General features: G+C 34.4%; 1 protein-coding gene across 1 annotated transcript in view; it reads left to right on the top strand.

Annotated features, from left to right (window-relative positions):
- PGAP1 (post-GPI attachment to proteins 1) overlaps window positions 1-23,661 on the top strand; it is a 79,195-nt gene that overhangs the window by 9,722 nt on the left and 45,812 nt on the right. The window contains exons 3-9 of the mRNA XM_003796075.3: window positions 2,536-2,711; window positions 7,581-7,752; window positions 11,654-11,811; window positions 14,858-14,910; window positions 15,798-15,864; window positions 19,577-19,682; window positions 21,904-21,959. Coding sequence (XP_003796123.1) covers window positions 2,536-2,711; window positions 7,581-7,752; window positions 11,654-11,811; window positions 14,858-14,910; window positions 15,798-15,864; window positions 19,577-19,682; window positions 21,904-21,959 — 788 coding nt within the window. The remainder of the gene's footprint in view (window positions 1-2,535; window positions 2,712-7,580; window positions 7,753-11,653; window positions 11,812-14,857; window positions 14,911-15,797; window positions 15,865-19,576; window positions 19,683-21,903; window positions 21,960-23,661) is intronic.

Below are 23,661 nucleotides of genomic sequence, written 5' to 3'. Positions count from 1 at the left end.
TTGAGCCCAGGAGTTGGAGGTTGCTGTGAGCTGTAATGCCACGGCACTCTACCCAGGGGGACAGCTTGAGGCTCTGTCTCAAAAAAAAAAAAAAAAAGATTTTGACTTTTGATTTAAGCATGATGGGAAAGTTTTGGATAAGAAATGATATAATCTGATTCTATGTTAATGCTTATATTTGAAATTTTACACATATACAGAGAAATACATAGAATATAGATAGTTAAAAGTTATTATCAAGTGAACACCCACAGATCCAAAACCCAGATCAAGAAGTAGAAGATGGGCAGCATCCTGCAACCCTTTGATTATTAAAACTCTGTTCCCTGTTTCTGAACATAATCACAATTGTTGTAGGTGCTAATTTCCTTAACTTTATTGTTGTAGTACATAAGTATGCATCTCTCTATAATAGAGTCTGTTTATTTGGAACTGTTTTTAAATTTCATGATATAAATAGTTCTTCAGTATGTTTTCTTTTGTGTCTGGCTTCTTCTATTCAGCATTGTCGTTAAAATTCATACAAATTGTTGTATGAGCTGTGATTCATTCTTTTTCCTTACTCTAGTCTTTCTATTTTGTCTTTAGACATTTGAGTTGTTTACATGTATTGGCAATTAAAAATAATATTCTTCTCTATGTATCTTGGAGTATATAAATCCATGTTTCTGTAAAAGGTGTACTTCAGTGTAATTCCATGTCACAGGTTATGTATATATCCTTTTATCTTTACTGATTATGCTAACTTATATTCCCACAAGCAACACATCATACATTGCTTTGCTCTACATTCTTGACAAATTTAAAAATGTTAACCAGTCTGGTAGATGTGATTTACTTTAAAAAATAATTGCTCTGCCTTTGCTGTTGAAGGAACATGCTATGAAAGGGCAAGAGTGGAAGCAGGAAAGGAGCTCAAGGTCAGGAGTCACCAGAGAAAGGCAAATCAAAATTAGATACCAGGAGGAGGGGAGGGGCAAAAACCTAATAGTAGAATGATGGGCACACTTAATCTGTGATTCAGGCATTACAAAAGCAATCCATGTAACCACCTCAATACTTAGAAATAAAAGTGATTTCAGAAAAAAAATTTAGGTAGCAATTCATACTTACTAGGATAGCTATAATTTAAAAAGTAAGTATTGATGAAGATGTGGGGACATTGAAAATGTCATATCTTTCATTGCTGGTGGGAATGTAAAATGGTACAGCCACTTTGGAGAACATTTGGGCAGTTCCTCACAGTATTAAACATAGAACTATTATGTGGCCCAGAAATTTCACTCCTAGGAGTCTATGCAAGAAAAATGAGCATACACTCACACAAAAACCGGTATATAAATGTTCATAGCAGCACTATGCATAATAACCAAAAGGTGGAAACAATGTAAATGTTCATCACCTGTTGAATGGATGAGTAAAATATGAAGTCCCTACAAAGGAATGGTATTCAGTAATAAAGAGGAATGAGTTACAGATACATGCTGCAACATGAGTGAACCTTGAAAATATTATGAAGAGTGAAAGAAGCCTGTCACAAAAGATCATGTATTAGATGACCCTATCTATGAAGGAGTTGTCTAGAAAAGGCCAATCCATAGGGACAGAAAGATGAGTGCTTACAGGGACTTAAGAGAAGTTGGGAAATGGGGAGTGACTGCTAATGGGCACAGGATTTTGTTTCTGAAGTCATTAAAAAATGTCTGACATTATATTTCAGAGATGATTGTACAATATATACCAGATGTGGTGAATATACTAAAAACCATTGAAAATTGTATGTGAATTATAGTGTTATAGTATATGTTCTTAAAAGATGGAATGGCAAACAGGTGTTTTGTTTGCTAAATGTTATGCCTCAATTTTTATGCCACTTAATGTAATCCATTAATAATAAAATTTGTTAAAGGGTTTGGAAAACAGCAGTAAAAATAGTGGAAGCAGAGAGACCAGTTAGGAAACAATTAGAGTAGTTCATGTAGGAGATGATCGTGGTGGTTGGATTAGGAAGGTAGTGGTAGAAATGGTGAGAATCTCCAACTGGGGATATATTTGGAAGGTGGAGCAAGGCAGAACTTACTGGTGGATTGGATTTCATGTGTAAGAGAAAGAGACAAATTAAGCATGGATATCTAAACCAAGTGATGAGCAGACATTTCTTATGGGAACCTTCTCCTTAACATCCTAAGTAAGTGTCCCAAATTTGTTTCTCATGCTTCAAAGAATCCTTCCCTTCTCTTTTAGCTAGTGTTGCCCCTACTAAAAGGAAAGCCAGTAGAGAATGAGTGACCTGTTCCCTTGTTATTTACTTATTTCATTTTGAAAATATTTAGGGCATACTTACTGTGTTTAAGGCATAAAGTTGCTAGGTTAGTTTATTTTTTTAAATTGACACTATTAGTGACTTTCATCCTAAAATAAGATGATTTATATTCGTGATATGAGATAAAGTTATTTATTAAGAGACTTTGAAGAAACACTGGATGAAACTTCTAAAATTTTATTTAATTTGCATTAAACTTTTTTCCTGTGCAGTTCGTTCTGTTGGCTCTATTGCCCTTAGAAAAGCAGAAGACATTGACTTCAAGTACCACTTTGACTTCTTTAGTGTGAACTTCAATGAAGAATTGGTGGCACTGTATGGTGGAAGTCTTCAGAAGCAGACCAAGTTTGTACATGAATGCATTAAGACAATTCTTAAACTCTATAAGGTAAGAGATAAGCATGCAAATCAATAGTGGTACAACAAACATTTTTTCTTAAGGGACTCAGTATATTTTAAATCATATATTTGTTTATATGGCAGTTAAAGCAAAGATGGCACAAATTTGGTTTTTTTAATTTATTTTGGGGGATTCGATTGTTTTGAACTCAATGGTGATTTTGAAGTTTAAGTTGAATTTTCAAGAAACTTTTCTTGCAAATTCAGGGAAGTTTTAAACTTTATATGTAAATTAGGAGTGTAGTGCATTTCCTAAAAACCACTGGTATAGGTTTCTGCTTCTAGCCATGAGTAAACAACTTGTACTTTAGTCTCCATCTTAACAATGCTTGAATGTAAACCTCAAAAGTATCAAGCAGAGTTAAGGATTTAAAACTAAAGGATGCCGATAACAAAGAAACAAATGGAGCATCTCCGCAGAAACTGTGATACCATGAACCCCCTTGACATGATGCACAGAGGAGAACACATCATTCCTGTGGTTTTATTGCTAAAAGTTCGTAACCTCATTCTAATCATGAGAAAACTTCAGATAAACCTAGATTGAGAGATAGCTATAAAATAACTTCAGAAGTATCAAAGTCATAAAATATTAAGGAAAGACTAAAAATTATCACAGATCAGAGGAAACTAAGAGATAATTATAAATGCAAGGTGGGGGTACTAGATGGAATTTTGAAAAAGAAAAAGTACATGAGAGAAAAAACTGATGAAATTTAAAATAGATCTGCAGTTCAGTGAATACTGTTATATTAATGCTAATTTCCAATTTTGGTTGTATAAAGTGTGAACATCAAGGGAGTTGGATAAAGGGACATATGGGAACTCTATCATTTTTGTACTTTTTTTTCTTTTTGGTGGTTTTGGCCAGGGCTGGATTTGAACCCACCACCTCCAGCATATGGGGCCGGCACCTTACACCTTCGAGCCACAGGCACTGCCCTGTCCTTTTTCTTAATTGATTAAAAAACAATAAAAAAAGTTTTTATTGCAAAAAAATGCATTATAGTAATGGCAGTCCTAGCCAGAGCAGTTAGATGAGAAAAAGAAATGAGCTATATATAACATTTATAATAAAAAAATAAACTTTTTAAAAGTTGAGGCTTTTTGAAAGTAAGATTCCTGTCATAAACAAGTACTTTAGGAGTTAGAGGACAACTAAATCTTGTTAAATGGTTAGGAGTTATGTGTGGGAAAGAGAGAGGACATTCTGGGTAGAGGAAACCTCATTCATTATGAGTTTTTAAGTAAATATAACAGTGAACAGAAATCCAAGCCTTCATAGATAATAAACATGTTTCATAAGAAACATACATATAATCTTATATGATTATAAATTCCAGGAAGAAAACAGAAAAGGGAGCTAGGCAGTTAAGGGAGAGGATTACTATGATAAATAAGGGTGCTCAAGGAAGACCTCTTTTGAGAAGCAGACAGTTTAATACATATCAAATACATGAGGGAGTGACCTAGTTGGCTATATGGAAAGAGAATACTGTAGAGTACAGGAAACAAATACATGACCAGGGACATGCATGCTGTATTTGAGGAAAAACAAGGAAACTGGTATGGCTGGAACAGAGTGAGTTGGTAGGAGAAGTTAAAGGGTAGCAGACTGATTGTTGAGCTTTATGGGAAATATTAAGAATTTTGCCTTTTATTTGGATTGGTACAGAAAACCACTACAAAGGTTTTTGCGTAGAGGCATAACATGTTCTTATATAAGTTTAACAGTATCATTCTGTCTGCTTTTAAGGATAAACAGAAGAGATGTAAAGGTGGAAGCTGAGACCAGTTAGAAGGCTATTGCAGTAATTTGGGCAAGACATAAAGGTGGTTTAGATCAAGTTGGTAGCAGTTGGAGTGATGAGAAGTGGTCAAATTGCTGTAAATCTTAAAGGTTGAGCAACAAGATTTGCTGACAGATCAGATATGGAGGAGCAATGTGAGAAGAAAAGAGTTAAGAGTGACTACAGGTTTTTTGACTAAACAATTGGAAAGATAGGGATTGCCAATAACTGATAGAGAAGAATGTAAGAGGAACAGATTTTAGACACGTTTAGTTTGAGGTACATATTAGATATTCCTTGCATAGTTTTGTGTAGGTGGAGTTCAAGACTAGATTTTAAAAGGAGAGGTCCAGTCTGGAGATAATGAGGGTTCACTCTGTATAGATAGATTTAAAGCCCTGAGGTTAGATGAGATTACCAGTGGTGTCAACATACTAATAGTTGTAAAAGTGATCTGAAATCTGAGGCCTGGGTCTCTCCAGTTTTAAGAAATGAAGAGAGACGAGAAGTAACCAGCAACAGAAACTGAAAAAGCGTAGCCAGTGAGGTAGGAGTAGAACTAGGAGAGTTCGTTGTTAAGGAAACCATGCAAAATATTTCAAAGAAAGAAGTAATCAGCTATGTTAAATGATGTTGATAGGTCAAATAAGATGAGGATTAAAAATGGATTATTAGGCTCGGCGCCTATAGCTCAACCGGCTAAGGCGCCAGCCACATACACCTAAGGTGGCGGGTTTGAATCCCCAGCCCAGACCCGCCAAACAACAATGACAGCTGCAACCAAAAAATAGCCAGGCGTTGTGGCGGGCGCCTGTGGTCCCAGCTACTTGGGAGGCGGAGGCAGGAGACTCGCTTGAGCCCAGGAGTTGGAGGTTGCTGTGAGCTGTAATGTCACGGTACTCTACCCAGGGGGACAGCTTGAGGCTCTGTCTCAAAAAAAAAAAAAAAAAAAAAAAAATGGATTATTAAATTCCTTCATGATTTGGCGAGAGCAGTTTTGGTGGAGTGTTGAGGTGAAAACCTAATTGGGATGGATTTAAGGGTACGTGGAAGTTGAGAAACTGGAGACAGCAAGTACTGTATATATTGTTTTCAAAGAGTTTTCCTATAGAGAGATGTAGAGAAAGTGCCCTCACAGGGGGAAATGAGAGTTAAAAAACAGTTGTTTATTTTATTTATTTTTTTTTTTTTTGAGACAAAGTCTCATTTGGTCACCCTTGGTAAAGTGCCATGGCATCTTAGCTCACAGCAACCTCAAACTCTTGGGGTCAGGGAATTCTCTTGCCTCAGACTCCCAGGTAGCTGGGACTACAGGTGCCTGCCACAGTGCCTGGCTATTTTTTAGAGATGAGGTCTCACTCTTGCTCAAGTTGGTCTCGAACTCGTGAGCTAAGGCAATCCACCTGCCTCAGCCTGCCAAGCACTGAAGTTACAGGCATGTGTTTATCTTTTTTAATGGAGAATAATAGAATACTTATACACTAATGTAAATCTTGTACAGAGTGAATTGTAATGATACATGTTTAAAAAATGGAAAGAATTTCTAGAATTATGTACTTGAGAAGGCCAAAGTGAATAACTTCAGAGCCTAATTGCAGAGGTTAGCTTTTGGTAAGATTAGGTCTATGCCAGTGATCTCCAAGACTATCTACAGGTTTGAAGATTTGCTAGGAGGATTCACAGAGTCAGCATATAGTTGACTTACGGTTATGATTTATAACAGTGAAAGGATAGAAAGCAAAATCAGCAAAGGGAAAAAGTACATGGACGAAATCTAGAGGAAACTAGTTGCAGGCTTCCAGAAATCGTCTCATAGGGGAGTCACACAGGATGCACTTAATTCCTACCCCACAAATTGTGACTTGTGTTAACTTTTGTCTAGGAGGGAAACTCATTATACTTAGTGCGCAAGGTTTTTATTAGAGGGTTATCATGTAGACATCTTCTGTCTAGCACATACCAAATTCCAGCCTGAAGGACAGTAGCCATTCAGCATAAAGTATATCGTTTACCCTAACAGTTTAGGTACAGTTAGCCATTCTTATCATTTATAGCAGTGATTTCCAACTGGTGTGCATCACAAAGCACACTGGTGTGCTGTGAGAAGATCTTAAGTGTCCCTCAAAGATTTTTAAAGATCATTAATTAAATTACTTTTGAAAGAAGTTCAAAGTACACATTTTTTTTAACTCTTGTTTTGATTAACATAATTTAAGTGTGTCACTAAGTTTAGCCATAGGTTCAAGTGTGCTGTGTGATTAAAAAAAAAAGTTGAAAAATACTAATTTACAGAATGGTGGGAATTTCCCCCCCCCCCCAAATTATAAGGTTTCATACTTCAGCCATGAGCCAGCTTTGCTTGCAGTCCATTCTAAGGATAGCAGTCTCAGGCCTGCTATATTAATTCTTTCTGCACAAAGTCCAATTTATTTGGAGGAGAGAAAGCACATGTGAAGGATCAATGTGTGGGGTGATGAACAAAAGGTTGATAGTGGAACTGAGGCTGCTGGTGAAGACAAAGATTTTTGGAAAAGCAATACTTATTTTAAAAATGAAATATGTAATTGTCAGCAAATAAATGTTTAGAATGCTGTTTTATTTTTTAACCTATATGCATAGTAGGAAAATGATTAGATAAAACAGGAGATAGCATTATAATAAGGTAGTATATTGCCATGGCAGTTATAATTGTCTTGGGTTTTTTGTGATATTTTTAGTTTCAGATGAATATCTGATTTCTTATGTTTTGTAAAACCTAATATTCTGATATATTCCAAATATTACTCCTCAGATTAAATTCAGCATAACAAATGGTCCAAACATGATTTATTAGACCAGTATTCCAATTTGGGCTTAGGAAACCAAGGTATACCTATAAAAATATTTGGCAGAACACAAAATAGTATCTATACACCAATTTAAACTGTACAAGAATATATTTCTATACCTTATGATGAAAGGTTATATAAATAATTTTTTTTCTATAAACTTACTCATATAGAAGGGAATATTTTGTATTTTTATTATAGTACCAAGACTAATTATGCCATGGTGATTTGTTTTAATAGGGTCAAGAATTTGCTCCAAAAAGTGTGGCAATAATTGGTCATTCTATGGGTGGCCTTGTTGCAAGAGCATTGCTTACACTTAAAAATTTTAAACAAGATTTGATAAATCTTCTCATTACACAAGCCACGCCTCATGTTGCTCCTGTGATGCCATTAGACCGTTTCATTACAGGTGAGTACTATTACATAAACACTAACAACCTCCTATTGCTGTTCAAAATAACATATTCAAGATATGGTACATATTTATCCATGTGTGAAGTAGCTCGACTTCCAAGTTTGAGCATCCTTGTTTATCTATTTCACCTTAGAGTTATAATTGAAACTATTGTTAGTTTTTTCTGTCGTAGCATCTTAATGTGGTTGACATGCATTTTATAATTCCTAGATAATAGTTTCAGTTTAATTATTCTCAAGGATGATTCCTTATTTATTTATTTATTCATTTATTTAGACCAGTTCTCACTCTGTTGCCCAGCAGTTTAGTGCTATGACATCATAGCTCACAGCAACCTCAAACTCCTGGACTCAAGAGATCCTCTTGCCTCACCCTCCCAAGTAGTTGGGACTACAGGTGCCTGCCACAATACCCTGCTATTTTTGGAGACAGGGTCTTGCTCTTGCTCAGGCTGGTCTTGAACCCACAAGCTTAGGCTGTCTACCTGCCTGGGCCTCCCAGAATGAGCTACCATACCCAGCCTGATTCCCTATTTCTTAAGATGTGTCTAAACTTCTTTTTTATACTTATTTGGAATAGAATAGTATTTAAGTACAACAGCAATGTCTTGTTTTTAAAAAATAGGTATGCTAATACTTGGTGAGGTAGAATTGCTAATATTTATTGAGGTTTTATTATATTTTGGGCAATATTAAAGAATTTCACATGGTGTATTACCACCTTTAATCTTCACTACAGTCCTGTGAAGTTGGCACCATTATTCTCTTGTTTATGGCTTGAAAAAGAGGGCAAGATGAAGTTCTTGACAAAGTCATAGGGGAAGAAAGTAGTTGAGCCAGTATTTGACCCTGACAAACTTGTTCCTGGGCCTGTGCTCTTAACCTTTGCATGCTGTGCTGCTTCTTAATTGACCTGCATTACTATAGCAAAGGAAATAAAACTATGGATTATACTATAGTATTTCAGGAAATTTTGAATGAACAGTAGTGGTTTATGATTGGTATCATCTAAATAGTGATAATGTCACAGAATAAGAATTAAATGCCTACTGTTTCAACTTTTGTTAAAGTCAAAGATTATCTTCATTGCTTAAGGAATATTATATAAGAAGAAAACCTTGTAGAAGAAAACCTTGAGAAAGAATTTTTCTTCTTGAACAGTAAATTTACAACTTTCTATCAAAATTTGCATTATCTTCATTTTGATGAGAACTTTGTTTCTAGTTAAGTGAGAAATATCCTCCATTGACTATAAACTGAAGTAGTTTCTAAAGTGCCCATCTTAACAACATTACCAAGGCATAATTTATTTGCTAGAGGTATCTGACACAACAATACTTGTTAGGAGATTTGGCTTTGGTTTTACATTTAAAAGTTTGCCTGTAGGAATCTTTTAATAGCAGAAAGGTTTAATTTTATAATTGAAGTTGTTTAAATCTATTGTATTACTTGTAGTAATCAAAATGACCATAGGTTTAGAAAAAAAATCAAAGGCCAAAGTCATAGTACTTGTCACAATAGTTGAGAACTCTTTGTATTATTGCATTTGCATGGTATATATAGATGAGCCATGTAAATTAAATTTAAATGATTTAAAGCTGGGAGTGGTGGCTCACGCCTATAATCCTAGCACTCTGGGATGTCAAGACAGGTGGATTACCTGAGCTCGTGGGTTCAAAAGACCTTATCTCTAAGAAAAAAATAGCCAGATGTTGTGACAGGTGCCAGTAGTCCCAGCTACTCAGGAGACTGAAGAGATCACTTGAGCCTAAGAGTTTGAGGTTGCTGTGAGTTATGATGCTAGGGCACTCCTCAAAGGGCATCAAAGTTAGACTTTGTCTCAAAAAAATAAATAAATAAAATGACTTAAATAGATTTTAACAAATTCTTTGAGGAATGAATTTTCAGGTTTTATTGTTTTGAAAGATGGCGATGGTCTGTTTCTAAAAGGCTTAGGATGCTTTCCTTGTAATCTTTTCTCTTTACTCTATGTTTATTTAAGTAACTCAGAATTAGAATGAAGAAAACAAAAGAGCCACAAGTATTTAGGTTTTGAGAGATGGAGATCCCTATGACCTTCAGAAGTAGATTCTCTGTATATATTTGGCAGAAATACCTTAAGTAGGGGGAAAGAGGCCCTATACTGGACTCTGCATTTTAGAGGGCCATGCCCTGGACCTGTCCTTCCCTATACCATAGGAAGTATACAGACTAAGTTTCCCCACTTAGAGCTCATGCCTTTACTTTCTTGACCATGATCCAGGTAACCAACAGGCCTGCAGACTTTTCTTACCCATATAACCCAGGCCTACTTCCAGGGCCTATGTGGGTCTCTTACATGCCTTTGTCCTCCTAGGGGCAGGTATGTATAGTCCTAAACTTGAGTTATAGCTCAGTGGTCTTCAGGAAGTTCAGACAGAGTGTGGATGTGCACATGAGGACCTTGTGATGCAGGGTGGAATTGGGTTGAGAAGAGGAGGATTGAATAGTAAAGGCCCAGGAATCTGCTCTTCCTGTGCTGCAAAAACTCAGTATTCAGCTCTGAGGTGTCTGAAAATTCTTCCAGATTATTTCAGTGATAACATTTGTCAAGATAGTGAGGGAAAATATATTTAACAATCTGTTAGCTGGATTTTTGACTTGTAAGTATTTAGGCATATAGCGTGTATACCACATTGTTACTCAGAGGCCAGGCCCTCCAGATATTATGATTGGATTGGCCTGGTGGCAGTGTAAATAAATATTGCTGAGATCTTTAGTTAGAGAAGCTTGCTATACCAAATGTTTGAAGACCTGAGTGGGATCAAATGCAGAATAAAAATGTATTTTATTTGTTTGTTTTTTGAGATAAAGTCTCACTCTATTGCTCAGGCTAGAGTACTAGAGTTCATTGGCTCAAGTGATCCTCTTGCCACAGCCTCCCAAATAGCTAGGACTACAGATGCATGCCACCACACCTGGCTAATTTTTCTATTTTTTGTAAAGACAGGAATTTGATATGTTGCTCAGAATGATCTTAAACTCCTGAGCTCAAGCAGTCCTACCTCAGTCTCCATGTCTGGGCTTACAGACATGAGCCACTGCACTTGGCCAAGTTTTGATAATCAGAAAAAGAAATGAGAACTCCCCTGCCTTGGCACTGATGATAAAGTTTTCTCACTTCCATAAACAAAGTGAAAAATTGTTAGCAAATTCTTTCCTTTGAACTACTTCTTACACTAAATGTATAGAATCCTAACTCTGAGATTTTCCATAGCGGCATAGTCCTAAGACTAATATCAATGGTATTGTTCTGATCATATTACAAGAATTTAAATAGTACTTTGTGTGAAAGTGGTTGGTCACAGTAAAAAATTGCTAAGCCCTTATTAGTAGGGACACTGCCATGATGAGAAGGGTCTATAACTATTTTGGTTAAGTTACTTTATTGAGGGTAATTGATACATAAAACCTTCACATATTGTATGATTTGACAGATTTCAACATATACATATACCACCAAACCAATACCATAAATATCTACAATGCTTTGGCATAGTAAATTCCTCCCACTGGAAGAATTTTAGAGTTTTTTTCCCCTTGCTATATTGTGTGACTCATAAGCAAGCGTTGTCCTGTGAGGTGTAGAAATATGGTTGTCTGTGGACTTGTCAAAGCTAGTAAGATTTCAATAGCTTTTTTCTTTATTGATAGTTTTAGTAGCTCTTAGTATTTGTACTTTAATGGGAAACAGGAATATGTAAACATACTGATTTTACTCAGAATAGAGAAATGTAAATAACAGTTTATAGAGCATAGGAGTTAAGCAGAAATTTAAATTATTAGTATTTCTGTATAGATATTGTTATAGGGAATGACTATTCCTTTTTAACATCTCTTTTTTTATTCCCCACCAGATTTTTATATGACTATAAACAACTATTGGATTCTAAATGCTCAACACATAAATTTAACCACACTTTCTGTGGCTGGAGGATTCCGGGATTACCAAGTTCGTTCAGGACTGACTTTTCTACCAAAATTAAGCCATCATACCAGTGCCTTATCTGTTGTGGTAATCTTTTTTAAGATTCTACTGAAATAGTCATGTAATAGGCACAGTGGAATAAGAAAGGAGAAATACTGATAATAACTACTGAGTTGGTGGTTTAGGACTGTTGTACCTGTGTGTGTATGGGTGAGAGAGAGAGAGAATGAGACTATGAATAAATGAATAGCGATGTGTTGGGAGGGCCTAGTCATGGATGGTTATGTCCATAGACATTAAAAAGGACCTTAGAAACTTTGTGAAAATGACTCTTTATTTGAGGGGTAATTGTTTCTTGTCCAAAATAAGAGCCTATCCATCAAATAGAGTTGCAAATGTAAGGAAGTATGAAGTCTAAGGGAATCAAGTTACATCTGAGTGTTATACTATATGCAATAGTAGTAGAATATCAGATGCCTAAGCATCTGTGGATGCTTAGCTTGATTGAAGGTTACCAATTTTAAAATGATTAGCTTTGATAGTGTCAGTATAAATAGAACCCTGATTGATTAATTTGCTATTTATTCTTCCCTGCTAGGACATCAAGTATTTGGTCTTTAACTGGGATACATAACCTATGTAAAGTGAGTTCAAGTTTCCTTTTAGGACTTCTTTTTTGTATATTTAACCTAACCTCGAAGTCTTCAGTTAAGATCTTCTTAACTCAGTATATACATCATCTCCAAATGTAACTTATTTTCTGAAGAGAAAATCCATAGAATGTGGTATGCCCATTCCTTTTGCTTTTTAGAAGATAGTTCTAGAAAGTCACTGTTTCATAGTTATAAATACTCCTTTGTTCATCTAAATACTCCTTTTTTCATCTCATCTACTGTTACCCTACCTTAGATTGCTGTTCATTCATTAAATAGGTATTTACTGAATGCTTACCGTACATAGAACAAAAATTATGAAGCTATTCTGCTGTTGCCTACCATTTTCTTATAACTGGAGGAATTGGGATTTAGCCAGAATAGCTTTGCAACTAAAATTAGTAAATCTATTAACCTTCATTATTTGTGGCATGGGTCTTATTATTTGGTGTTAAATATTTTGGGCAGATATTTGCAGGAAGTCCTTAAAAAGCTAAATGTCAACTTTTAGTTAACACAGATAACACTTTTATTTAGTCATATAAAATTAGATTTAACTTATTTCCTAGACTTTGTCTGCAACATGATACTGTATTGATACCACATCTTGAGGCTTTTTTTTAAGAACTTTGATCTTTTTAATCTTCCATGTATGCATACATTTCCCTATTTTTTCTAATCCATCTGTGTTGCTTTCAAAAAAGCTTGTATTGCTGACTTCTGTATCTCTGAGGAAAATATTTTGCTATGTAATACTCTTAAAGCTGGCTGTTAAATAAACTGAATTTTATTTTTTTTAGCCTCCAGATAGTCTTATAGTCTTTCGTATATCTACATGTGTATTTACTTTTCAAAAACACTTATTAAGAAGTGACAACTTTGGGTGGCACCTGTGGCTCAGTGAGTAGGGTGCTGGTCCCATAGACCGGAGGTGGTGGGTTCAAGCCCGGCCCTGGCCAAAAACTGCAAAAAAAAAAGACTTTAAAAAGAAGTGACAACTTTTGAATGATTATCTCAGGAACACTTAAATGACATTTACATCCATTGGGACTTGAGGAATCATTTAAGTTAGAGACCATAATTGTTTGGGTTTCACTACTATAATAATACAATCCAAGTTTTAGTAAGCCATCAGCAGTAATTTCTGAATACATCAAGTGCTTATAAATTCACCAAATAAGCTATAGATTCTTCCCACTTCAGAACCTTGAACCCAAAGACCTGTTATTCACAAAGTACAAAGGTGATAATTATACCTTAGACATTATGATTACTCCCCCTTTTTTAGTTCACTTATTAGAGAGGCATGTTAGGCCTCTAAATTATCCTGCATCTATGCCATCAGTCTCCATTTTCTTTTGACAGTTCTGGTGATGGCAGCTCATTTTGCTTTTGATAGTGCAGAGAGAGGGGCTGTGAAAAATAAAATCAGATTTAATTAATGAGCCCCTATTGTGTGTAAGATACTATTCACAAAAAGATCATTACTTAGTGTGGAAAGGAGTCTTTAGTTGCGAAGGGTGCTGTGTCATTATTAGGAAGCCTTATGCAAATAGGTATGTTTTTGAGGAGCCTTTTGCCCTTATGTCTCGTTTAACTAGACCAACACATTCTAATCATCTAATCATCTTTTCAGAATAGTAAGCCTGGGCCTCACTTATAAGAGTCTGATTTGGTAGCTTCAGAATTATAATCAGGCATATTTATTTTGAAAAATCTTCCTAGATACAGGTATTTCCCAGGTACACCACTGATGAAAAAGTAACATCTTTTAATCTGTTAAGTGGTAGTTTAGTCAAAACTGAAATTACCAAAATATCTGTTTTACCTTATGTGTAAATTATGATTTATTAAAGAATCTTAACTCAGCCTCTCATAAGAATAATTAAGAAGTTAGATATTAAACTTCAGTAAAGAATCTGTGGATGCTTTAATAATTTTTAAAGGGCAATTTAAGCTGATTTACCAGTAAAAGCATTTAGAGAAAATTATGTTATTTTATGCAGGAAAATCTGAACATATTTGGATCATTTTTTATAAGAATGTATCATTTTTATTTTATGTATTCATTTATTTTTTGAGACAGAGTCCGACTCTCTGCCCTGGATCAAGTATTGAGGCGTCCTAGCTCATAGCAGCCTTAAATTTTGGGGCTAAAGCGATGCTCTTGCCTCAGCCTCCCCAGAAACTGAGAATACAGGTTCCCACAGTAACACTGGCTGGTTTTTCTATTTTTAGCATAGATGGAGGGTCTCACTTTTGCTTAGGCTGGTCTTTAACTTTTCAGCTCAAGTGATCCACCCACCTTGACCTCCCAGAGTGCTAGGAATTATAGGAGAATTTATCATTTTTAAATGTCTACACATCATAATATAGTGAAACTAATGAGTATCTGAGTATTAGATTATAAGAATTTTAAACCTCTTAGGGACTAATAAATGTGCTTTTCTTAACTTTGATTTTTTTTTTTCTTTTTTTAGAGTTCAGCAGTGCCCAAGACCTGGGTTTCAACAGATCACCTCTCCATTGTGTGGTAAGTTAATACTTGTCTAATTTATTTTGATGATTTGTTGTGGTCCTCTTTTTGCACCAATGCAGTGATTAATTGGTTAACTTTCTTAAACTTTATTCATAATTAAATAAGGCTATAGGAGAAAGATTTATTTGAGAGCTTAGAACTCTAACTTTGGTTCTTATCTCAGTTTGAGCAAAGTTCCCTTGACAACTTACAAAATCATTTCCTGAAGAACCAGTAGCATCAGTCTCAAATGAAGCTAATGTCAGCTACCAAAGTTTTAGAATTTGCCCTAGTTGGGGAGAATCAAACGCACTTGTGGTAGGACTTTCTGAACTCCTGGCCAATAACCATACTCAGGGATATGATGCAGTAGTGACTGTTTTAGGGAGCAGCATGTGGAAAACCAAGTAAGAAGGGGATAGATGTATGTATTAGGCAGATGTATGTCTGTAGCTAGGGCAGGTAAGGAAGGGAAGACAGAAGGACCCTGACAATTCTTTCATAATATCCAGGAAGATTTTTTTTTTTTAATTGAATGGTAACTATGTACATTAATGCGCTTCTGGGGTACAGTGTGGGGTTTTCACATGCAATCTGAAACATCCAGGAAGATTTAATTAGATTTATTTGTATAGGTTTCAACTTTTAAAAGGTATGTTTTTATTTTTAATAATAAATTTATTGTTTATAAACAATATTTATCATTTATTAAATATTTATTATAAACAAAAATGTTATCATTAACAATTTATTATTTATTAACAATAAAAATTATTGGTAATTATTTTTGAGTTTACAGCATTAATAGAAATGCAGGTTTTCTATTAAATAATAAAATTGTGCAAGCTTGGATGAATAATATATGTTTTTAAAAGTTTCATTTGTAATACTTTGTTCTTTAGGTGTAAACAGTTGCAATTGACTACAGTTCGAGCATTCTTTGATCTTATTGATGCTGATACTAAACAAGTATGTATTTTTAAACTAAAAATTATTTCAGTAAAGTTAAAGCTTTTGTTACAGAAATTATGGATTTAATGCCTTTTTTTTATTTCAACGAAAATAAAATAAAAGCCACTACCTTATGACATTTTAATTGGTTCCAAAATGGAAATGTTTTTGTGGTTCATAAAGATGCAATGAAAATATAAAGGTGAAAGGACCTTAAATTTCCCCCAGTCTGAAGTTTGATATATATCCTTCTTACTTTTAATGTTTGACATATATTCCATTAAAGTCTGATATATGTCCTTCTTACTTTTTTTTTAACTTAAGTAAAATACTTCTTACAAGCTATTTTATAATTTTTCCCTTAGTAATGTAAGCACCATGATACATCTTAATAGACTTTTTTTTAAGAGATGGGATCTCACTGTGTTGCCCAGGCTGGACTTAAATCTCTAGGCTCAAGTGTTCCTCTCACTTCAGTCTCCAAAGCTTATTAGACATTTTTGAGCCATGTTTTTAAAAGCATATCTTTAACTTTCTGATGAAATCAAAGTATATCCATTTATTGAGTAATTCAAGTTCACCAGAACTTATATTATGTACTTCTGTAAGTTGAGCTTTCTCTATAATGAGATTTTGCGGTGTATTTTTCAGACTAGTTATTTTCCAGGTTATTCAATTAGCAAGGCATATGGAAGTTAAAGTGTCCTTTGCAGAACATCACATTACTCTTTTATCTCTTTCTTGTCTGCTAGCAGGAAAATAGCAGGAATCAAGAATTTCTACAAAATTGACAGAGTTTAAATTGTTAACTTTAAATTGGCAACAAATTGGCCTTATTCATTTTAGTCTTTCACCACAGATCCTCTTTCTCCATGGAAATATGTTTCCAGATTATGGCTCTGGCTTCTTTTAGAGAAAAAAAAATTCTTATTGCTTAGATAATCTTTTTTCATTATGGCAAAATATTGCAGCCCAGGTATTTTTTTGATTCTTTCCTCTGAAGGCTACAATTCTTTGAGAGACCGGTGACAGTGGCCCCTTTTCTTATTACTGGGGAAAGAACCTTTCCCCTGGAGGGTGTTCACTTCAGGGATAGTGAGAAGTGTCTATATTTTTTCCATAACTCTTCAGAAAGTTGTATAACCACTATTAGAATCATAGATACTTAGCTCTCTCCTGAAGATCTAAATCATTTTGAGATTCTACACTGTTAGTATGTTTATTGAAGTAAATAAACTTTATGGAGTTAACACTATGAGTTGGTCATGGAACACAAACACTTTTTGGTTTATGAACATTGTTTTAACTATTAAGCTAAACTGTGGCAAAAGTTTTAAGTCTACGTGAGAGAATGAGTAGATGTCATAATAGAATCAATTAAAATGGCAAGACTAGTTCTTACTTGAACTGACATTTGGTAGACTTAGGAAAAACCTTAACTGTAACCAGTGAATCTCTAACAGATTTTGCAGTGTATTCCTCAGACTAGTCATTTTCCAGGTTATTCATTTAGCAAAGCATATGGAAATTAAAGTGTCCTTTACAGAATATCACATTACTCTTTTATCTCTTTCTTGTCTGCTAGCAGGAAAATAGCTATACCTCAGGTATAATAAAAAAAAATTGGGTATAAAACTAATTTTAATAAATAAAATCATGTTTTTCCATTAACTCCCCTCTGATGAGAAAAACTCTAGTAATACTAGTATGTAATAAATTATAATTCTGAATGCATAAATATTTTACTGACCAATTTTATGGGGCAAATGAGAAATTTGTGATAACTGTACTATGAATCAAAATATAGTACTGTTGCCACGTGCCACGGCACACATCGGTAATCCTAGTATTTTGGGAGGCCAAGGCCAGAGGATTGCTTAAGATTTGGAGGTCAAGACCAGCCTGGGCAACAAAATAAAACCTATCTCTAAAAAAATAAAAAATTAGCCAGGTATGGCAGTATGCTCCTGTAGTCCTAGCTACTCAGGAGGCTGAGGTGGTAGGATCACTTGAGCCCATGAGTCTGAGGTTACAGTGACCTATGAATGTACCTCTGCATTCCAGCCTGGGCAACAGAGTAAAACTCTGACACTGAAAAAAATGTATCATACTGTTTATTAAACTGAGTTCTGCTTAACAAACTTCTTATATGTAATTGACTAAATACTAGAAAATCAAAACTTAGAATGTGATTACTGACTTTCAAGAAGCATATATTCTAGGATGATTGCAGAATATACATATGGAATAACTATAACTCAAAGCCTAATTAGTTCCAAACATGGTGCTAAGACAGGAATCAGAATTAGAGACTAATTTTTGGTGATTAGCAGCAAAAAAGTCATAGCTAAAATCTTGTGAGTAGATAGATTGCCTAGAAAGTGAGTAAGGATAGTAGAGTCCTGATTAATTAAGGTTTTGGTAGATGGACTTATGGCTTGTAATTGATTACAGACAGATGAGAATAATTGTAAAAAAATCAAACTAATTTAGTATGGTCATGAGTTATTTGAAATACAGAATTTGCATCAATGAATTAAAAGTTCCACTGTCTTCCACTCTACTTAGGCCATACTTACAGAACTATGTTCTGCTTTGCATACCATTTAAGAAGGACAGCAACAGACTTTATCCAGAGGCAATCAGGATGCTAAAAGAGTTCCATGAAACACAGTTGATAGCTCTGTGAACATGGGCAGATTAATGGATACATACATATATAACCATTGATATATTGGAAGTTGTTTAACTTATAGAAGAAATATTTTGTTTGGATAGGGTATAACAGTCCTCCAATTTTTGAAGGCCCCAGTCTAAGATGTCAAAGTAGGGGAATCAGATGATTTGCTCTATAACAGATAAATCATTTTCCTTGAATATTGTCTTATAAATTGGAACATACTGTCTTACAAAGTAGCAAATTAGAAATGCTCAAATAGTGGGTGACTTCCTAAACAACTGGAAATGTTCAGTAGATGTAGTCCTCACTGTCATTTTGTTGTAATTATCTCACTGTGTTGTTGCTAAGAAAATAATTTACCTATAAAGTCTTCATTAAACTAGCAAGTTGAATAATGATAGATTCCAAATGGATTTTATATGCTAGTACTCTTTTTTTTTTAAGGGAGGGACTGACATTTAGTTGCCAACTTTTTATTGTGCTAGGCTATTAAAAAAATTAAAAAAGCAGTCAGTAGAAGAAAGTAGTTTCGAGGGAAGAACAGCTGATAATTTATATTTTCTCTAGTGACCAGTGGATTCTGTGTTGTGGGATTGGCATTGGTCTGAGTTTGGAAACTGATGGGTAGGCATGTCTAGACCAGAGAATCTCTTAAGTTCTCTTCTGATTCTATATATCTTTATAAGGTTTTAGTCTTAACTGTTATTTGACAGGTATTATTGCATAAAAATTAAAGCATGGATTTTAGAGCCAGAATGACTGAGTTTGAATCCCTGCCCAGACTCATAATAGCTGTGTGAATTTGGGCAAGTTTCTTAATTTCTCTATGCTTTAGTTTCTTCGTATTTAAAATGCATAGAAAAAGGTTATTATCTCTTAAAGTTCTTATGATTAAATAAGTTAATAGCACGTTCAGTGCTTAGAATACTACCTGGCTGAGAGTAAGTAAAAGCTGGCTTTTGTCATTATTACTTGAAGTAATGTTTCATTGAACTATTACAATAGATATACTATGTAAACTGATACATAATTTATCAATGTTCTTTCTAGATAACTCAAAATTCCAAGAAGAAATTGTCGGTTTTGAATCACCACTTTATAAGACATCCTTCAAAACAGTTTGAGGAAAATCCAGCTATAATTTCTGACTTAACAGGTTGGTAGTAATAACATATTTTATGTGAAATTTTTTAGTATTCTTTTTATTAGGTCATTAAATGTGAAATGTCCAATTTCAAATCAGAAGTTTAGTTTATTATATCTCAAATAAGAAGCAGTACAATTAATCAAAGTGTGTGCGTAAACTGCGACACGGTTTTGCTGTCTTAACAGTAGCTTGTGTATGCAGGCAGTGTAGAAACCTGGAGAGCAAATTGTGATGAGGTCAGCTCTGTTTTCCAGAGCTGTTTGAGAATGGGCTTTTTTTCTTGGAAGAAATGGTCCAAAGCGTGGATGAAGTAAAACTTCACCAAAGACTAGTGACTATAGTGCATGACAGAGTTTCCAACTCCAGCCTACAGTTTGGGCAGCATTGTTTGTGCACGATGGGGTTGAGTATTGTCTTGCAGGAGGATTGGCCATCTCTGTTGCCCAGTCTCAGCTGCTTAATCACAAGTCTCCATGTCATTTTGTCCAATTGTTTGCAGTGGATACCTGCTGTAATCACTTGACTAGCTGTAGTGAATAATACCAGCACTGGACCACAGACAGACACCATTAGCTTTTTTTGATGAATATTCAGTTTTGGACCATGTTTTTGGACTTTATCTTTATTTGACTATTGTGCCAAATGCTTACAATTGTCAAAAAGAATCCATTATTTAACACACATAACAATACGGTGTAGAAGGTTCACCTTTATGTCATGACAGCAAAGAAAGGCAAGCTTCAAGTCAGTTTTCTCTTTTGACGTTCCTTTAATTCATGTGGAACCCATCTATTCAGCTTCTTTACTTTGCTGATTTGTTTCAAATGGTCCAATACTTCAAAATAGGCAACATCAACCTTTATTGATAATTCACTAGCAATAGAAATGGATTTACTTTCACACATCTTTCAACCCATTATTATCACTTTGGTCTCAGGTGACCCTCATGGCTGATTTTCAAAGTTAAAATTACCAGAACGAACTTCTCAAACCATCGTTCCTTAGCCACATTCTGTAATATAAGCTATCTGTAATATGGAAGCAACACACTATATCCTATGATAGAATTAATGTACACAATTACGACCTAATAAAAAATAAATTAAAAAAAATACGAGTTTTTGCCTTACCTATGGTTTTACAAAAATTGCTGTTAAAAAAAAATTGAAATATAATCACAAGCCAAAATGTGCATGTGAAAAAAATTAGGATGTACCTTCACAATAAAAGTATTAAAAGTAAAATAACAAGTGTCAAAATGAAATGACAGAGATATCAGTTATCAAACTTAGTACTTAAGGAAATTGGACATTTCATACTTAATAGCATAGCATAATAGCTGGCGGGCTTAAATCCAGCCCAGGCCTGCCAAACAACAATGATAACTATACCTAAAAAATAGCCGGGTGATATTGTGGGTGCCTGTAGTCTCAGTTACTTGGGAGGCTGAGGCAAGAGAATCGCTTAAGCCCAAGAGTTTTAGGTTGCTGTGAGCTGTGATACTACAGCACTCTACCAAGGTTGAGTGAGTCTCTGTCTCAAAAAAAAATGGAAGTTTATTATTAGCAAAGTCTCTGAAACTATGATACTTCCAAGTGTTATGATCCTATTATATATTATTAATTTCCCTATATGGTGCTGGTACTAGTGCAATGCCTAGTTAGGAAGGAATAAAGCAGAAAAGGAACTTGTGAGATATTACTGGTAAAAATTTAGTCCTATAAATAACATTACAAATAGAAGATTTTTAGTTAAATGTTTCTATTTTCCTGAAAGTCACATAAAATAAATACTATTTTATTCTTGACTCCTTTCATTTTCTCAGTTTTCAGTTATTCTGATCTTTTCAATCACCCATGTGATTTTTTTAAAAAATAAAAATAAAAAATAAAAAATAAAAAATAAATAAAAAATTTTCTTTTAAATAAAGAAAATTATACCTGTTAAATCCTACTTAATTCATTTCCCTACTTTTTTGGGGAAATGAAACATTTATTTCCTTCCACTGATAATTTCTAGAGTTAAAGACATTAAACAGATTTGTAATACTTGATATGAATGCTAGAGTTGGTAATGAGCATAGAGAAAACATGTTACTAGGTTTTCTGTTTTAATAGCCAATATTCAGGTAACAATTTCTTTATTATGGTAAGTATTTCACCAGAAAAATTTAAAAGAAAGTAATATAAAAACCAAACAGGGCAAATAAATTAATTTCCTTTTCCTTAAGGAACATCTATGTGGGTTCCAGTAAAAGTGTCCAAATGGTCTTATGTGGCTTATAATGTAAGTATTCCACCAGTGTATTTTTTTTACTTTTTTAAGAAACATTTTAGTATTTATCTTTAAAAATTAAAGACTCTTTACCTGTAATCCTAGTACTCCGGGAGGCCAAGGTGAGTGGATTGCCTGAGATCACGGGTTTGAGACCAGCCGAGCAAGAGCAAGACCCCGTCTCTAAAAATAGCTGGGGTGTTGTGTGGGTACCTGTAGTTGCAGCTACTCAGGAGGCTAAGGCAAGAGAATTGCTTGAGCCCAAGAGTTTGAGGTTGCTGTGAGCTATGATTGTACAGCACTCTATAGAGGGCAACAAAGTAAGACTGTGTCTCAAAAAAAAAAAAAGTTAAAGACTAAAAAAAGAGAACTGGAGTTAATTTTCTCACAATTTAATAATAACTATTTAATAATACATATCTGGTTGTTCAGTTTCGCGGTTTTATCAGAACTTTATCTTTTGTTTTGCTTTTCAGTTTGTTTAAATCAAAGGATCCAAACAAGGCCTATACATTGTTATTACTTGATATGTCTCTTATTCCTCTTCAATCTGTAATATCTTTTCTAACCTTTTTTCCTATTGCAATTTATTTGTTGGATTAAAAAAAAATGTTGTGTGTCCTAAAAAGTTTCATGTAGTCTTTTTCTTTCTTTCTTTCTTTTTTATTAAACGATAGCTGTGTACATTAATGCAATCATGGGGTATAGTGTGGTGTTTTCGTATACAATTTGAAATATTTTCATCAAACTGGTTAACATAGCCTTCATGTCATTTTCTTAGTTATTGTGTTAAGCTGTTTATATTTTACTTTTAGAAAGATTCACTTGTACCCTTGTAAGATAAACCATAGAGGTGATCCCTTGAATCACCCTCCCTCCACCCATCCAACCCCCTCCCCATAGTCTTAGGCTATAATTAGGTTATAGCTTTCACATGAAAGCTATAAATTAGTTTCATAATAGGGCTGTTGTACATTGGATACTTTTTCTTCCATTCTTGAGATACTTTGCTAAAAAGAACATAGTCTTGATTTAACTGACTTTATTCCTATAGTCATTCAGCATTCTCCTTTACCTGTTCTTTTCCTATGATTTAGTAGTGGGATCTAGATCCTTATTCAGATTCTAGGTTCTGATTTTTTGTTTGTTTTTGCTAGACTATCTTTTTCTTGTGATGTTAGCAGCTGTTGATAAGGAATTTGTGGAGTCATTAGTTCATTTAGGAGGATGCAAAAATGATACTTTTATTTTACTATTCCTTCATTACTAACTGGTAAACTGTATAGAAAATCTTCTCATTTATTAAATTTGACAAACGTGGATTAAATCATAAAGGCAAAGGATGATCATTGTTAAGATCTTTAATCTTACCTAAATCCACTAGTTATCAGAATAGTGAGTTGGTTCCCAAGCTTTCTCCATCAGTAACCATTAGAGATTTTTCTTCCCAGTGTTAGTCTGAGCTCATGTATTTCATTATATTTGAGTTTCAATCCATTCATAATAAAATTGTTCTGTGTTTGACCAGTGAAGCCTTTTTAATTAAAGTTTGACTCAAGTCTTACTGATACAGCTCTTTAGTTGTCTGTAATAATTTCTTCACTGTCCATTATGACAAGATATTTCAGCTCATTTTTTGTGCATTTCCTCCCCCAGACCTTGAAATCAGCTTTTTGTCTAAGGAACTATTCCTTTTATTTAGGAAATGGTATTT

Source organism: Otolemur garnettii, unplaced genomic scaffold (assembly GCF_000181295.1).
Source record: "Otolemur garnettii isolate 467f Iridium unplaced genomic scaffold, OtoGar3 scaffold00100, whole genome shotgun sequence".
Lineage (NCBI taxonomy): Eukaryota > Metazoa > Chordata > Mammalia > Primates > Galagidae > Otolemur > Otolemur garnettii.
The sequence above is the reverse complement of the archived record's forward strand: the minus strand, read 5'-3'. Positions and strand labels throughout refer to the sequence as shown.